The 12,392-nt window shown below is 39.1% G+C and overlaps 1 protein-coding gene across 1 annotated transcript in view; it reads right to left on the reverse strand.

Moving 5' to 3' along the window:
* Window positions 1-12,392, reverse strand: part of LOC106880924 (synaptic vesicular amine transporter) — a 70,209-nt gene that overhangs the window by 43,834 nt on the left and 13,983 nt on the right. The window contains exons 3-5 of the mRNA XM_052965872.1: window positions 11,278-11,587; window positions 10,062-10,120; window positions 7,726-7,809 (exon numbers count right to left, since the gene is read on the reverse strand). Coding sequence (XP_052821832.1) covers window positions 7,726-7,809; window positions 10,062-10,120; window positions 11,278-11,587 — 453 coding nt within the window. The remainder of the gene's footprint in view (window positions 1-7,725; window positions 7,810-10,061; window positions 10,121-11,277; window positions 11,588-12,392) is intronic.

Here is a 12,392-nt window from a genome sequence, read left to right on the forward strand (position 1 = left end):
TCCCACTCTTTTTTCTCTTAAAATTGACTTTATATTTGAATACGTAGCCATTGGCTATTCTATTTCTATTAATCACTTTAAACTTGTGGAGGCGCAATGGCCCAGTGGTTAGGGCAGCGGTCGGAGGATCGCGGTTTCGATTCCCAGACCGGGTGTTGTGAGTGTTTATTGAGCGAAAACACCTATAGCTCCACGAGGCTCCGGCAAGGGGGTGGGTGTTGATTAGATCGACTCCAGTATGCAAACTGGTACTTAAATTATCGACCCCAAAAGGATGAAAGCAATGTCGACCTCGGCGGAATTTGAACTCAGAACGTAAAGACACGAAATACCACTAAGCATTTCGCCCGGCGTGCTAAAGTTTCTTATTTCTTTACTACCCACAAGGGGCTACTCACAGACAAACGACGCCAGTGCGTAACTGGTACTTATTTAATCGACAACGAAAAGATGAAAGGTAAAGTCGATCTCGGCGGAATTTGAACTCAGAACGTAGCGGCAGACGAAATACCGCTAAGCATTTCGCCCTGCATGCTAACGTTTCTGCCAGCTCGCCGCCTTAGGGCTTCGAGAAACTGAAGGACTGCTGCAATACGTGTGTGAATCTGAAACGGAATATGTTGAATAAAATCATAATTAACTGTTCCTCCTGTATTTTCCTTTACTCAAAGCCAGAAACTTTTCAGCAATCCCTCGTATATTTTAATTAATATGCTATAATTCATATATTTAAATTAAAGGAAAAACCCCCCACTTAATCCCTATAAAATAATTGTTTATACATTAAACACAAAGCTAGCAGTCTCTGAGGGGAGGTGGTTAGTCGATTGTAGCGTTCTCAGTACTCGATTAGTACATTATTTTATAGATCCCGAAAAGATGAATGTCGAAATTTGAACTTAGAACGTAAAATGACAAGGCACTGTGTGTGATGCTTTAACGATCTTACCTCAATCCCTATAAAATTATGTTCTCACAAAAGCACAATGCCATACATTGTGGAGGATACCTTCCAACTCCCGCACCCCCACCTCTCTAGACAGCTCAAACACCAGAATCTTCATTGTAGAAGCTAATAACAGTCCTTTTTCATGAGTGTGAAATTTGAACCTTTATAAAACCCATGACCAACTTCCCCGATCGTTGCAACATACGGATGTCCCAGGTTAGGTAAAGCATCAAGATGCAAGCAGCCAATGAAAAGAAATATCCAGACCGATATAACCAGGTGAACAACAGGGCAACAGGAAGGTTAACGTAGCTTGTTGGGCGCTTTTTGGGGCGCCCGATGTTATCCACCAGCCACGTCATTGTCTGGGTATCTGTCTGTGGGTGTGTAGATTGTGGGCGTCCTTATAAAGTCATAGTTAAAACTCTGATGTAGAGACAGCAATACTTATGAAATTGGGACATTGATGATGGGTCGAAACACTTACCGCATTGATCATCGTTGCCTGACGCAAGTGCAAATTGTTGTCAGATGAAGATAATGATGAAGACAATGATGATGATGATGATGATGATGATGATGATGATGATGATGATGATGATGACGAAGAGAATAATGAAAGGGTTGATAGTGGTATGACTTATGAAATTAACTCCTGTATTTCACTGGTATCTATTCACTGGTATCTATTTGATAATTTACAACAATTCTAATTTTGGCAGGTAGGTACAGTCGACTATGAGCCCACTGCTTGAATTAATTATGGATGAAAAACAAAGTTCAGTGGAATTTGAATTTAGAACTTAAAGAAACATAGCCAAATACTACCAGGCATTTTGTTCGACGCACTAACGTTTCTACACTCCGACAATGAAAATCCAAATATAAGGATAGAAGTGATAAATAGAGTGTATATCGAGTTTTTAACCTAGATCATTGGAATTTCAACTACATCAACAGAGTATTTTTGTATGTATATATGTATGTATGTATGTATGTATGTATGTATGCATGTATGTATGTATGTATGTATGTATGCATGTATGTATGTATGTATGTATGTATATGTGTAGATTTGTATGTTTTATTTTATGTATGTATTCTCATGCATATAGTTGTATGTCTCATATATTCTTAAATGATAAACTTCTGGAAAGTTTTATAGATTTTTACAGTTCCAGTGATGGCTTGGATCTGTAGTCTTCGAATCAGCTTTCTCCTTTCTGGTTTTGAGAAGCCTAATTTCTCAAGATTGGTATTTAGGCAGTATGTTACATATCCCAGTGCCCCAATAATTACTGTTATAAACTTGAACTTGTAATCTGGATAGAGTAGCTGTAGATTTCTCAATAGTTCAGCGTAAGTATGTATGTATGTATGTATGTATGTATGCATTGAGAAAATTTTGATATAATGCATTTAATATTCTGAATTAAGTTAACTTTCGCAAATTATAAAGCACGCGTGCATGTGTGTGTGTATGTGTGTGTGTGTGTGTGTGTGTGTGTGCGTGCGTGCGTACATGCGTATTTCACTAACATTCTATTAGTAAGAAACTGTATTTTCATCGCCTGAGGTGTATCCAGCTTCCCTGGATATGAAAAACATCCCTTCAAATCACGATGCATTTTCACTACTGGTCTATACCAGTAAATATATTTCATTCTGATATATATATTGGGTGCTCTTCTTTTGTTCATGTAATCAACTATAACTTATTATCTTACCCGCTCTCTCCCCTCTCTCTCCTCTTCTCTTTCTTCCCCCTCTCCTCTCTCCCCCTCTCTCCCCTTCTCTCTCTCCCCCTCTCTCTCTCTCCTCTTCTCTCCTTCTCTCTCCCATATCTCCCCACTCTCCTCCTATCTTTGTTTCTGTGTTTGTGCGTGTATGGATGTGTGGAGCACAGATTGAGAGAGAAAGAGGAAAATAGAGAGTGAGTGTATGCAAGGTATTTCTTTCTTTCTTTCTTTCTTTCTTTCTTTCTTTCTTTCTTTCTTTCTTCCTCTGTGTGTGTGTGCGCGCGCATGTTCAGTGGACACTATATAAAGTACTTCTAACTAGTTTCGCGCGATGATCTTGTTTCGGAACATTTCCTCAGTAACAAAGTAAGAAAACAGAAATATAAAGAAAGGACAAAGAAAAGAAAGAAACACAGAAAGGCAGGCAGGCAGGTTTAAGGACAGAGCAGTACACAATCAATGAACCAGTGGATGCCATCTTTCTTTTCAGAGTCAATGATGTCCATAGTAAAACTTGTAATTCAATGAGGTTTCATTACAAGAGTCGTTGAAAATGGCCGTCGCAGTTGATGACGTCAGAACGTGATGACTAAAGGCAGTAAGACGCCGGCTACTGTGCGCCATTGTATAATGTATTTAACAGATGAAAAGACACCTAAATTGAAAATTTTACTCGTCCTTTGCTTATTATGTTTGGAGGGAATTGGGTGGCATAAGAAAGAATTGAAGAGGGAGATATATGGGTAGACAAACAGATAGATAGACAGCTAGGTAAACAGACAGGCTAACAGATAGATAGATAGATAGATAGATAGATAGATAGATAGATAGATAGATGTATTTGGAGAAAGAAGGGTAGCAAATTGCAGAGAGAAAGAAAATAGAATGAAAGCTATAGAGAAGAGAAAGAAAAGAGGTGAAGGAGATTAGTGATAATAAGAAAGAGTAAGGTGACAACGTGTGTATGACAAATATCGAATGAAACGATGAGAGAGAGAGAGAGAGAGAGAAATGGAAAGAGTAAAGGAGCCGAAAGAAAAAGAGTATAGAAACATGGAGATGGAAACTTGTCTATCTATCTATCTATGAGTATACTTGTGTGTGTATGTGTGTATGATTGGAAAAGGAGACAAATACACAGAAGTAATAAGATGTAGAGAGAGCAGTTGAGAGAGAGAGAGAGGGAGAAAGAGGAGTGAATTAGAAATAGACTAACAACACGGACAGAAACGCAGAAAGAAAGGTTGTATGTATATGTGTTGGGGGTAGGCGTGAATGAGATTATGTGCATGCGTATGTATTTCCCTGTGTTTGAGCGCGCGCATTAAAGAGAAGGAGAGAAAGAAACAAGGTATAGATGGAAAGAAAAGAAGTGAGGACTCAAGCTATAGCAAAAAAAAACAAAAAAACAACAAGACGAAAATAATACAAATATAAGAATAAAAGACAAAACACATAAAACAGTCAGTAAGAGAAAATATTTGAAATTCTGAATATCGATTGTATAGGAATGGATCCTGTAATCAAAGGTTCGCGTGGTGGGTCATGCAAGGGTTGCTTAAATAAGTAGCTTACTTTCTACTAAAAGTATAAGGTCTGAAACTTTGGGAGAGGGGACTAGGCGATTACATCGATGCCAGTGTTTCACTGGTACTTAATTTAGCGACCGCAAAAGGATGGAAGGCAAAGTCAACGTTGGCAGAATTTGAATTCAGAATGTAAAGACGGACGAAATGCTGCTGAGCATTTTGACCGGCGGGCTAACGATTCCACCAGCTCACTGCCTTCCTGAGTAAATAAATTATCGACTGGTATAGACTGAGCACTTTACATACATTTCACTGTTGTGGGTGTAAGCATGGCAGAGTGGTTCGCTTCTCAATCATTAAATGAATAAGGTGGCGAGCAGGCAGAGTTGTTAGCACGCTGGACGAAATGCTTAGCGGTATTTCGTCCGTCGTTACGTTCTGAGTTCACGTTCCGCCGAGGTCGACTTTACCTTTCATCCTTTCGAATCGATAAAATACCAGTGAAATTCCGGAGTCAATGTAATCGACTCGTCCCCTCCCTCAAAAAGCTTCCGGCCTTGTGCCTATAATAGAAAGGAATCATAAAATGAATCCGAACTTGGGCAAATGCCTTTCATTACAGCCTCTGGTCAAACAAAATCTTGTGAAACAGCAATCCGTCCATCGAAGTGACTACGTTTGTTCTTGGATAATAGACTTATCCATCATCGGTTTCAGCACTTCTCGGCTTCTGGTCCTTTTAGTGAAGTCGACTCTGCTGCAGATTAAGGAACCAGGTCTGTATTCTAAGGATGCCAACCCCTTTCCACCTACCCCCTCATCATTGTCAGAGATTATATCAACATGTTCTTGGATACTGCCTTTCCTTCTTTAACTACACCATTTGTTGTTGTTGTTGGCACTCCGTCGCTTACGACGTCGAGGGTTCCAGTTGATCCGATCAACGGAACAGCCTGCTCGTGAAATTAACGTGCAAGTGGCTGAGCACTCCACAGACACGTGTACCCTTAACGTAGTTCTCGGGGATATTCAGCGTGACACAGTGTGACAAGGCTGACCCTTTGAATTACATGCACAACAGAAACAGGAAGTAAGAGTGAGAGAAGAGTACAGCAGGATTCGTCACCATCCCCTGCCGGAGCCTCGTGGAGCTTTTAGGTGTTTTCGCTCAATAAACACTCACAACGCCTGGTCTGGGAATCGAAACTGCGATCCTATGACCGCGAGTCCGCTGCCCTAACCACTGGGCCATTGCGCTTCCACTTTAACTACACCATAAGTAAAGGTTAACCACCACACTGTGCTCGGATATTATATTACCGAGCCTCTTCTCGTAGACATATCTAATCATATGCCCGTGTTCGACCACCAATTATCCTGCACTGGATCTATCTATCTATTTATCTATCTATGTATGTATCTATCTATCTATCTATCTATCTATCTATCTATCTATCTATCTATCTATCTATCTATCTATCTAACTCTGTGTGTGTGTGTGTGTGTGTGTGTGCGTGTGTGTGTTTGTGTCTATCTGTCTGTCTGCCTGCCTGATTGCCTGTCTGCCCACCTCTCTATATATGTTTAAAACAAGACATTATATATACATACGTAAAAAAGGACGCTAAAAATTTCTTGGCTTTGGGTAAAAGAAAATACAAGAGGATCAGTTAATTATGATTTTGTCCAACATATTCCCCTCTCAGATCCACACACTTATTGCAGCGGTCCTTTAGTTTTTCTAAGCCCTGTAAAAGAACTTGGAAGGTTGGGCCTCCAGCCAGGCCTTTCATGACACCCTTAAAGTCAGGAACTTTTCAGCACCCCCTCATATGTAAATAGAGTGTACTCATACCACCATTGTTTCACACTTTTACCTTGTTTATATTTTATTCATTGAGTTTAAAGTAATTAATAGAAATGGAATAGTCATTGATTACGTATTCAGATGTGAAATCAATTTTAATAGAAAATGGAGTGGGAAGAGAGAGAAAGAAGGGGAGGTAAAAGGGAAAGAGAGTTTGGATAAGTGGAATTCTGTGTGTGCGTGTATGTGTGCGTGTGTGTGTGTGTGCGTATGTGCGTGTGTGTATGTACACCTTTTCGTGTACATACATATACATTTGTGTGTGTGTGTGTATTTGTGTGTGTGTGTGTATGTGTGTGTGTGTGTGTGTGTGTGTGTGTGTATGTGTGTGTGTGTGTGTGTGTGTGTGTGTGTGTGTATGTGTGTGTGTGTGTGTGTGTGTGTGTTATTTCTTTACTACCCACAAGGGGCTACATACAGAGGGGACAAACAAGGACAGACAAACGGATTAAGTCGATTATATCAACCTCAGTGCGTAACTGTACTTATTTAATCGACCCCGAAAGGATGAAAGGCAAAGTCGACCTCGGCGGAATTTGAACTCAGAACGTAAAGACAGACGAAATACCGTTAAGCATTTCGCCCGGCGTGCTAACGTTTCTGCCAGCTCGCCGTCTATGTGTGTGTGTTTATGCGTGTGTGTGAGTGTGTGTGTGCGTTCATATAATGGTGTAAAGTCATGTTTAACACGTTCAATTGAAACCGGCCGTGATAAGACCTGATGCTGCAAGAATAGTCCCGGAAGAAAATCCTCCAGTGTGAGTTTTCTTTGAGCTGTTGGTGACGTCATTAGATCGTAGTACGCACCCGTTTCCGCGTCGTTCCGCCTCGTCAGCTGCAAAAACTAACTCGATTATCTTGTATATATAAATTACAGTATGTGTGTGTATAGTGACAAAACTTAAAACAGCCAGAAAAATATGACAAAAGAAAGTAGATGGATGTAATGGGTGTTACGTTCGTTGTTACGTAGGTGGTAGGCAGCTTCTAAAACCTTTGTACCGTAGACATCTTAAATTTATGAAAGAGAGGGGAAATAGGAGCTTGTAACATTCATGCCTTTCGTAACTGATTAAAAACGAAGATGATTTGAAGTCCACCTGAGTAACGAAATCGAATTTCTAACTCAGATAACATAGACATAGCCATTGCACTCTCATCGCATGACAATCAGAAATTTTACTTTACTTGCTTAAAACGTAACTGTACAATGGAGAGTGAAAAGGTGACGATAAAGTGCACATGCTTTTTCCAAAGATATAAGTGACACTAGGACAAATAATACTAACGGAGAATTGAAATCAGTTCGTACAGTCGTGGCCTAAAGTTTGGAACATTTAAAAAAAAATTATAGTAGTTATGCCCAAGTACAATTCGATTCAAATATAACTTTGGACATTTGATATAAAAATTCTAATTTTCAGGCGTATTTTCCAAACTTTTGATTTAGCAATAATATATTGCAAATTAAGTATTACTGTGGGCATTTAATATAAAAATTCTAAGTTTCAGACCCATGTACCAAACTTTTGGCCACGACTGTAGATTTAACTTAACAACTATCTTCATCTCATCTAGGTCGTTCCATAGGACGCCCCGAACTAATAAAACAAAGAAAATAGAAATATGGCGATTACTTACCCGCTATAGTCACACATGCTGATCCCAAACCATGTAAGGAACGCGCTATGAACAATGGTATATAGGTTTCACCAAATATGAACACTGAAGGAATATACAACAAAACAACATTTTATGACTATATATACGTATACAATTTAATAATATGTGTACGTACACTCATGCATATAAATATATAATATGTATTTATGCACGTATGTGTATAAGAGGGAGAGAAGGTGTGCAAATGAATATATTTATTTGCTTGAGTGTGTAATTTTCGTTGTTGTTCGTGCGTCTCTGTGTGTATAATTATATTATCTAATATGAGTTAGACTATGTTTCACCGAGAAGGTTTAATAAGGTGGAAACATCTCCAGATTTGTCTTCACACGCTATCTAGAGACAGTAGAATTGGTGAGTTAGATCTTAGTTTCGGTACAAAGTTTGAATGTAATGGAGTAAACGATATTTTTGCTATTTCTACAGTCAGCTGTCACCCGCGAGCGAGTGATATCTTAGTAACATGTGCCATGCGCTCACTAATTGTTTTGGGCACATATGGTGTAGCGAATGGACATTGACACCCTTTCAACCCCCTCAACTTTGACACTGGAGTACAATAAGGATGTTATTGGTGGGTGGGTTGGGGAGAGAAAGTAGCACTAGTCCCCCGCTGATACTTATTTACAGCTGAATGGGCTGGGGCGACGTAAAATGAGGTTGCTCTTTCAGTTTGAACTTATACAATACTACACTTGTAAGGAAAAATTGATGACGAGAAAGGGTACATACCCAGAATTCGTAGCTCTCACTTATTTCTTTATAACTTAGTTGCAATGTCAGTGACCTTTTTTTTTGCAAGACTTTCGAGACAGATGGAGAGAAGGAAATGTCTTCATATCTTTAGATCTGAAACTTGCTCCGAATGCTTACAACAGAATGGAATCCATTAAAGGCATCCACGTAGTGTTATGTTAAACCAGGTGATAGAATCAATTTGTGAGGGTGCGTGACTAAGCAGTTAGGGCGTTGCACCCACGAATGCGAAGTCGTGGTTTTATTTCCCAGACTGGGCGGTGCGCTGTGTTCTTCAGCAAACCACTTCATATTGCGTTGTTCTGCGATGACTTCGACATCTGACGCGTGGTACAAGCAATACCGATCTGATGGTGGGAAAGAGTTCATATGCAGCACAAACATTTGATCACTATAAGCAAATCATCTAGACTGGTTGTTAGGCAAGAAATTGTGAAATTGTCTTTCTCGGAAACGGGAGATTATCAAGAAAAAGGATAGGTTCGAAGCCGAAAAACAGAACCACTTCAGTTAACGAGCTTCTGCACAATTTCCGTCCACTGAAGTTAATTCATACAGCTTGGGTGACTGTATGATAGATGTCACTTACTCTAGATGGTATACAATGAGTCGAATTCGGAAACATGCAAGGGAGAATTCTTAACTAGAAAGCCACGCCTACGCTCGTACGATAATTTTATAGTTTTTGTCTCTAGTATGTTTGCCCGTGGAGGCGCGATGGCCCAGTGGTTAGGGCAGCGGACTCGCGGTCATAGGATCGCGGTTTCGATTCCCAGACCGGGTGTTGTGAGTGTTTATTGAGCGAAAACACCTAAAGCTCCACGAGGCTCCGGCAGGGGATGGTGGCGAACCATGCTGTACTCTTCCACTACAACTTTCTCTCGCTCTTCCTTCCTGTTTCTGTTGTGCCTGTAATTCAAAGGGTCAGCCTTGTCACACTGTGTCACGCTGAATATCCCCGAGAACTACGTTAAGGGTACACGTGTCTGTGGAGTGCTCAGCCACTTGCACGCTAATTTCACGAGCAGGCTGTTGATCGGATCAACTGGAACCCTCGACGTCGTTACCGACGGAGTGCCAACACCCTAGATGGTATACAATGGGTCGAATTCGGAAATATGCAAGGGAGAATTCTTAACTACAAAGCCACGCCTACGCTCGTACGATAATTTTATAGATTTTGTCTCCAGTATGTTTGCCCATATTTAAGCAAAACTTATAGTAGTTAGGACTGCATTTATTGAAGCAGTCATCAACCATATTTATGCTTCATTGTAAGCCTTGCATACAAGTGCAGCCTTAGTCGAGTTTCTATATCTTCTTGTGAAGTAAAGTAGAATCTATTGCGTTCGAATTTATCTCCAGCCGTCATCAGAATAAAAAGACGAAAATGTTATATTGGGTAATGATATTTATGATAATGCGAATGAATACTATTCAGATGGAATTCCACGAATTACACATGCGCGCGCACGTACTCAGGCTCGCACACACATCATAACTGTCTGTAGCATGTGTATAATAAAAGAAGTACTTACAACAGGCTGATGCCATGATGATCAAACAACCAACAAATACTGGGATGACATAACCACATCTTCAAAGAGAAACAACCAAATATAAAAAAAATAATGCACAATAAACGCACATACACACTAATGCACACACGCATACACATCCATCCTGTAACAGAAACACTACCCTCCAGGCAGTTCCCTTCTAGTTTATGTTTATATATATATAGGGAGAATTCACAAAAAAAACTATATATATATATATATATATATATATATATATATATATATATATATATACACACACATATATATACACACCCGAGTAACTGGACAAACGAAAGAAAAAGGCACTCAACACATTTAGTAGGAGTTATATGTACTATTACTCAAAAGAGTTTGATTTGGCTCCATGCGACTTAAAGTTTTGCAGGTATCTAACAGAAACCCATCTATTTCAGGCTTAGATTACTGAATGGAGAAACACAGGAAGTCCAAGATGGTTACCGGAAAATAGGCTGCTATTGGTCAAAGTGGGCCATATAGTGTAGTCAGAGTAAGAGCGGTTGTTCAGCGACAGCAGTTCCTTTAGAAAGGGACATTCCAGCCTATTTTCCGGTAGCCATGCTGGACTTTCTGTGTATCTCCATTCGACAATCTAAACCTGAAAGAGACGAGTTTTTGTTAGAGGCCCGCGAAACTTGAAGTCGCTTGAAGACGAATCAAACTGTTTTAAATAATAATAATAATAATAATAATAATAATAATAATAATAATAATAATAATAATAATAATAATAATAACAATAACAATACATCTGTCGTTACGTTCTGGGTTCAAATTCCGCCGAGATCGACTTTGCCTTTCATCCTTTCGGGGTCGATAAATAAAGTACCGGTTACACAATGGTGTCGATGTAATCGACTTAATCCCTTTGTCTGTCCTTGTTTGTCCCCTCTATGTATAGCCTTTTGTGAGCAATAAAGAAATAAGAAACGTTAGCACGCCTGGAAAATGCTTAGCAGCATTTCGTCTGTCGCTACCCTGTGAGTTCGAATTCCGCCGAAGTCGACTTTGCTTTCATCCTTTTGGGGTCAATAAAATAAGTACCAGTTGATTACTGGGGTTGATGTAATTGACTTACCCCTCTCCCGAAGCTGCCGGCCATGTGCCAAAATGTGAAGCCAATATTTAAAAAATATATATAAACTCATGTAAAAGCAATAGTTAGTTGCCTTACCTGTTTGTAAATGGTCCTACGAGGAAGTTGAACATGAGTTGAACAATCGCTTTCGAAGAGAGAAGCCAGCCGACACGTGTATTTTCGTTGATCTTATTTAATGGTATAGAGAAGATATCTTGTACAATACTGAATCTTCCACCCACATTCGGACTGTTACTAAAATTACCAGTGAAGTTTATGTATTGAGTCCGGTTTACTACGATTTGTAAACTTGTACGATTATCAAAGACTTTTAGATGATATCCTCTTAAGGTTTGTTTCAGTTGTTCTTTGTCTTTCTCTATCAAATAATCTGGGATAATCGGTACTGAAACGGGAAAAGTTTAAAGTGGGAAGACTATAAAATATGGGAGATCAGAACTGATATGAAAGGATCTTTTTATCACATCAATAATTTGCTGTTTGAAATCTTAAAATATAAAATATTTGCAAAAGAAAATAAAAACAAGAAAAAGAAAACAAAAAAAGAAAGGAAACTAAATCAGGATTAAAGACAATGTGGTGGAGATTTTAATTGTGGGTGCAAATGTATTAAATCGGATTTAAAATTAAGCTACTATTGAAAATCGAACTCAGATCGAAATTGCAGGAAGACGAGATAGATAAAAAAGGATTTAGTTTTCTTCTTTTGTTAGTCGATTTTATAGTTTCGAAAGTAAATTTCTAACGCCACACCGATTTTGGTAAATTAAATTGAATTAGTTTTAAAACTTTAAAAACAAGAAATTAATTGAAAATTCTGCTGCATGCACTGTCAGCTTTATCTTTCCCAGAAATATAAGAAAAGCTTAACAACCTTATCTATATCAACAATATGAAACAGCCATACTGAACTATACTCTTCGTGTTCCGAACCAACACACAACTAAGATCCTGAAAGGCACTAAAATGTTAAACCTCACATCAGATGAACTTTAATTGTGATCAAATATCAGTAACGTTGCACAATTTCCACCCCAAACGCCAGACTTTATCTTCGAAGATAGAAATACTTCAGTCTTTACAAAATTCAGTTGAAACCCACATTACACTACAAATCAGTTATACCATCTTCTCTCTCTCTCTCTCTCTCTCTCCCCCCCTCTCTCTCTCTCTCACGCACACACACCCTC

Source organism: Octopus bimaculoides, chromosome 2, assembly GCF_001194135.2.
Source record: "Octopus bimaculoides isolate UCB-OBI-ISO-001 chromosome 2, ASM119413v2, whole genome shotgun sequence".
Taxonomy (NCBI): Eukaryota; Metazoa; Mollusca; class Cephalopoda; order Octopoda; family Octopodidae; genus Octopus; species Octopus bimaculoides.